Raw genomic sequence first — 6287 nt, 5'->3', positions numbered from 1 at the left:
TTCGTTTTTATACAGTATTTATCAACACCATGCCCGGTGGTACTTACTGACGAGATTATTTTAGCGTAGATATGAAAGACAACAGTATAAAGGACTACCGATAATTTTTAGTCCTGTAACTTTGATACTTATTCATATAGAATTCTAGGACACATTAACAAAGAAATATACAATACAAACACTATGAAATTGTATTTGAACTTGAAAGAGAAGTTTTATTTAGATAGTAACGAATGATTTTTATATTTAATATCAAATACAATATTCTGAAATATATTATTAAAAAAAAATAATACAATAGAGAAAATAGAATTTCATTTTTTGATTAAATGCAATGTACTTTTTAAGCGCACATTGAACTTAATAATTAATATAATCAAATAATTTAATATGATATTCTTAATATTAAAAATTTTTTTAAGTGAACTAAATGTATAGTTTTAAATTTAAATTTAAATAATAGAAGACAAAAAATTCTTATTTCTTATCAATAATATATTTTTTCATTAAACTACATAAGAATTTTTATTGAAATTCTTTTATAGAAGAAAATGATAGTACTTTTTTTAAAAGTATTTTTTTATTTTAAATGATATATTTAATAACAAAATATTTAATTATTATTATTGTTATTACTGATGTTTCAATAAGATATTCTTTTTATTATTCTAAAATAATTTTTAATTAGATATAAAATTTCTTAAATTTCTTAAAAAATGGACTTAATTATAAATTGTTATAAATTAATTTTATTTTATTAACAATTAAGTAAATAACTTTCAATATTTACAAAATTACTACGTTTTTCAAATATAAATATCAATTTAATTGCATCTTTTATAATTTTTGAAAATTTGTAAAAAGAATTCTTATGTAATCTTGTAAAAGGAAGAAAGAGATTTACTTAGAAAGAAATTGCTGAAATTGTAAATTCTGCATCATTTGTAAATATAAAGATAATTTTAAAAAAAGTTAAAAGAAAATTAAAATTAAATCTATAAGAAGCTTAAATAAAATATTTTATTTATTTTGCAATGCATTTAGTGACATTAAAAATATTTTATTATTTACAATAAATTTATTGTAATTTTTAAATTCCTGAATTTATAACTTCTCATTTTAACATTTCAGGTTTAATATAATTTTATTATTTCACAATTTAATAATTTAAAAATTCACCAAATTTTTATCAAACTTGTATATGCATTAAAAAATTAAGTAATATAATACTAATATAATTCAGGAATCAATGCTTCGTGTTCGATTTCTCCCATTGAATGAAGATGTTCTACAATCAATATCAATATAATTATCTGTTATTATTAATTGCTCTGTACAACGTATACATAAAAAATCTTATATACAAAATTTTGTAATAAAAATAATTGTGTTTTATGTAAAATCCATCAAAATCATGTATAATAGTCACTTTAACTAAATAGCTCACTTGTTAAAATGAGTCTCAAAAATTCTGGCAAAAACAGGTTGTATTTGCTCCAATATATCAGTTGTTAGCATTCCTCTTTGCTTTAATTTATATGCAGATGAATTGCATTCTCTCACTAATCTACTTGCAGCATAACTTGCAGCTATTGGTGGAGACAAAGCAGTTTCGTTATTTCCTGCACAAATAGCCCACCACCAAAATACAGCTAATGCTCCACATAATAAATCTCCTTGACCTCCACATCTTCGTCCAGAACCAGCTAATCCACATGACACAGCTTCTGTACCTTTATGTCCATCTGCAATTACATCCTTTGCTCCTTTATGTAAAATTATTACATTTTTCCCAAGTGCATCAGCTAAATGTTTAACATCATTTGCTTTAACCATTGGTGTAGGTTGAACATTTTTATCAAGTACTCCTTTAACAAGGCGACTGAATTCCATTGCATTAGGAGTAAGGATAGCACCTGGATATTCTTTTATTATATCAGGTTTCTGGCTAATCAAAAATAATCCATCTGCATCAATTACCAATGGCTTTTTCATATCACGACAAATTGAAATTAATTCAACAATTATTTTAAATACTTTATCATCTCTACCAAGACCAGGTCCAATAATAATTATATGTAAACGATCAAGCCATGGTCTTATTTGTTTAATTGCATCATATTGATCTAAAACTGGATGAACAATAGGTTCTGGGCTAAATGCTTTCAGTGGAAAGCTTGCATCTTTTACACAAAATATGTGCACTAAATCACATCCAGTACGGAGTGCACTCATTGCTGCATAATATGGTGCACCAGTATATTCAAGACTACCACCAAATATACCAATTCGACCATCTTGACCTTTATATTTGGTATTATTCAAATTTGGAATTACTCTTCTTATTCCTTTTAACATACGTTCATCATTTGATACTGTTGTAGACATGATGGAAACTAATGGAAACTTGTTTGAATTCCTACGGGCAAAATTCATAATACCAAGAGCCATTCTCCAACTTAATAATAAAAGTTGCTCTTAATTACTATTTTCCTTTTACAAATAAAATGATGATTGATGTGAATGAATATTTTTTTATAATTGATATGTTTTATTGATTTTTACAAAATATTTTATTGTAGTAATAATATATAAATTAAGATGCACAATATTAAGATGAAACAAGCACATAGTAAAATACAATATTACCTGTAATGTTTTTAATATATAATTGAAGATTTGTATAACACTGCCGTTGTTTATTAAATATTAATTCAGAAGAAATCGAACAAGAATGACTACATAATGAGATAAAAAAATAGATAACCTCTAACCTATGTCAAATGTATGAAAATACACATATTTTCTGTTTCTATGTGTAAAAAATTAAATAAATAGATTTTTTAAATATTTTTTAGATTTCTATTCTTATATAAAATGGAAAAGGAATAGTATAACAAAAAACGAAAATTTTTAGTGAAATAATACGAAAATATAAACAAATGTACTATTAAAAGTTTTGAAAAACGATTGTCACTTCAGTGCCAGTAGTTATTGGTATTTAAATAAAAAAAATTCCTATATTTATCCGTTAATGAGAAATAAAAACTCAAAAATACAAAAAATAAATCGAGCAATAATAATTTAATATACATATTATTCTATTATATCTAATGTAATAAATATTAATGCATTTTTAAATTATTACCTTATTCAACACAAAAATATAAAATGAAATTTTTTAGAAAAAATAACTTTCTGCAAAATAATTTATAAAATTTTGTAATGTACTTCTTAAGACAAATCGTTTGATATGCAGTACATTATATTGCGTGGTCTGATACTATATATTTTTATGTGTAAAAGATATTTCAATAAATAATTACTTAATATATAAATTGTGCGTATTAACAAAGTACAAATTACACCTATAATTCTTATCAGAATTTCATGAACATGTATATTATGAAATATGTGTATCATCATGACAATGCAACATTACAAAAATAATACTATACAGTACATAATATTATATATAATACCAATAGTAATATATATATATATATATATAAAATGTTTTAAAAATGAAAAAATCTATTAACTGAAAATTCCTGAGATTTTAAACAATATTTTCCTTTCTAAAAACTTTCATTACGACTTTATCAACGAGAAAAACACTGACCAATCATAGAACACATAATCTAGCGGAATTGCAACAGTAGTGTGCTGCCAATCAAGCATAAACAAATTCAAATAACATATGTTGAAAAAAGAGTGAATATAAGAAATATTTTTTTATCGATAAAAAATTATATCAAATTATATCACGAACAATGAATAAACTATTTAAATTATTTGTATATTAATATTTCACAGTAGTAGTATTTAAAAAAAGTATTTAAAAAAAATAAATGAAGATTAAATAAATAAATATATTAAGTATATAAAATAAGATATAATGAAGCGTGATAGATGACTTATTTTATGCAGATTATTGAATAAAATAAAGAATTTATTATTTTAATCAATTAAATTAATTTAATTTTAGAAAATTGATAAAAAAAAAAATTTATAAAATAGAACCAAGATTCCCTTCTTAAAATTTTCTCGTTTCAACTTAAATACAAAAACAAATTTCAAAAATATCTAAATAAAATATGTGAATAAAATTATAACCGAAATTGGGAAAAAAAAATTTCATTCGATATTTATACTTAAGAAATTAATATTCTTCAATAAGTTATAAAAATAATAAAAATTTCTTATTTTATCTTAATAATTTAATCGCTAATAATAGTAAATATAATTAATAATCTTGTGAATGTACTTGAAATGATAAATAAATATTTTAAAAAGCAATAACTTTCAATTATAAATTTAAAAAAAAGACAGAACAAAAGTTGAATTGTTTTAAGATATATAATATTGAAAACTATTTTCCATTTGGAAAATAATATTAATCCATTATTTTTTCCTTTTTATTCTAAATATTTATTTGTTTTATTTGTTTCAAAATATCGTAATTCTTCATCATTAAATATTTAAGATATTGAAAAATTATTTTGATAAAATAAATTGATATTAAAATATAATTTCCATGAAATATAATATCAATAGTTTTTAATCCTATTCTTTGTATTTTGAAATATTTATATATATTATTAATAATTCTTTTTTTATAGACTAATCCTTACAAATAATAAAATGTTATCAATTTTTATGTCACTAATGATAAAAGAAAAGAAAAATTTCGATTTTTTTTTTTTTATAAAATTACAATTATTTTATAAGATGAAAATTGAAACTCTTATTGATTTATTGATTTAAGTATCATTGATAAATTAATCAATTAATAATTTATTATATTATGTATGCAATTTTCAGGCATACATAGATAATAAATAAATATTATAATATAATATATTCTGCTCTTATAATTTTTTTATAAAAACTTTTTACGTCATATCTATATATATATATATTATGTATCTCACTATTAATCACATTATTTATATATGTATAAATATCTAACAAATGAAGGATAAGTTAATTTCAATTATTAAATTATTCAATATATTAATATGATAATTTAGAATTTAATTATTATATTATTATATAATATAATATAATTAGAATAATTATAATTAATTATAATAATATATAATATATAATATTAATTTATAAATATTAATTAATAATTTGATCAATTTGAAATTTTAAAAAGTTATAATCAAACTTTAATTATATTTTTTTTAAAAAGCAAGTAGATACAATTTACAGGAATGGAATATTTTTAATATCCTTTATATGGATATTATATAGTAAAATGAAAAAAGCAAATCAAGGAAACAATGTTATCATATATAATTTAAAATGAATGATAATAATGAAAGAAATAAATAAATTAGTAGTAAATTAATAGTAAGAGTAAATTTTCAATTTCTATTTTCAATATCCACATAAAATTATAAATTTTCAAATTTCCGAATAATTTTTTAAAATTGTTATAAGATATAAAGAATATTATATTTTATTATTGTTCTATAAGTTCCATTTTTTTTAAAAATTAATATTAAACAAAAATACGAAAAAAAAAGATTGCTATGAGTCAAAAATATTATAATAATCAAAATAATAATTAATATTTATCTCAAATTTCAAACCAATATTCTTTAATAGATAAGATCCTGATGATATTGAAAAATAAAATTTAAATTTTAATAAAATATACGCATATTTATATTTATATTTAATAATACGAAAATCTTGAAAACTTTGAAATCTTGAAAAATTGAAAACTTGATCATATCTGCATTTTTTTTATCATTAAATTAAGTAAAGAAAATATATAGAATATCATTCACTCTCTATCGGAATATATTATCTATTATATATTTTATTACCTATATAATCTTTTAAAATATAAAATACTTTGCACAAATATAATTACTTTTTTTCTATAGTAAAATATATTATATATTATTGCATTCTTTTATCATAAACGTTTAAATAGATTTGTATATTACATTTATCAACTAATGAATGATAAGAATTAATAGAATATAACGACTCAATCTGATATTTCATTCCAGAAGTATTTATAATTTTATGAGAAATAATAAGAGTACAGTATATCACTAGAATTCTATACTTTATATCTAACATAAGTGACAGTGTATCATAAGTAAGTATTTTTTTTCTTTTTATGAAAATTCAGTATTCAAGATAAATTATTAATTTTTTTTAATTACTCATGTACTTATATTATTTTATATTTTATTTTATATGAATTATGAACATTTATATAAAACAATATTTTTGTGGAAAATATTTAAATAAATGAGACT

General features: G+C 19.9%; 1 protein-coding gene across 4 annotated transcripts; it reads right to left on the bottom strand.

Moving 5' to 3' along the window:
• Positions 1–1039: 1039 nt before the first annotated feature.
• LOC122712135 (ATP-dependent (S)-NAD(P)H-hydrate dehydratase) lies at positions 1040–3560 on the bottom strand. Of its 4 annotated transcripts, XM_043931535.1 has the most exons (4): positions 3543–3560; positions 2650–2738; positions 1448–2419; positions 1040–1288 (listed from the first exon to the last, which is right to left on the bottom strand). In XM_043931535.1, exons 3-4 carry the CDS (start codon positions 2386–2388, stop codon positions 1240–1242), a joined length of 990 nt encoding a protein of 329 aa, XP_043787470.1. In that variant the 5' UTR covers positions 2389–2419; positions 2650–2738; positions 3543–3560; the 3' UTR covers positions 1040–1239. The 4 variants fall into 4 exon arrangements, with proteins under 4 accessions (XP_043787470.1, XP_043787469.1, XP_043787468.1 ...); XM_043931534.1 differs by lacking the exons at positions 2650–2738; positions 3543–3560 and adding an exon at positions 3149–3339; XM_043931533.1 differs by lacking the exon at positions 3543–3560 and having other exon boundaries at positions 2650–2928.
• Between the last annotated feature and the right edge of the window lie 2727 nt (positions 3561–6287).

Source organism: Apis laboriosa, unplaced genomic scaffold (assembly GCF_014066325.1).
Source record: "Apis laboriosa isolate Shangri-la unplaced genomic scaffold, ASM1406632v1 scaffold19_cov150, whole genome shotgun sequence".
NCBI classification, from domain to species: Eukaryota; Metazoa; Arthropoda; class Insecta; order Hymenoptera; family Apidae; genus Apis; species Apis laboriosa.
This window is presented reverse-complemented; position numbering and strand designations above follow the sequence as displayed.

What these genes read in the sequence shown, in the direction of transcription:
- LOC122712135 (XM_043931532.1), bottom strand. Translation starts at nt 2,451, where the DNA reads ATGGCTCTTGGTATTATGAATTTTGCCCGTAGGAATTCAAACAAGTTT. An exon ending in TTTGAGACTCATTTTAACAA is followed by an intron (nt 1,289 to 1,447) that starts GTGAGCTATTTA and finishes TATTGATTGTAG; the next exon opens with AACATCTTCATTCAATGGGA.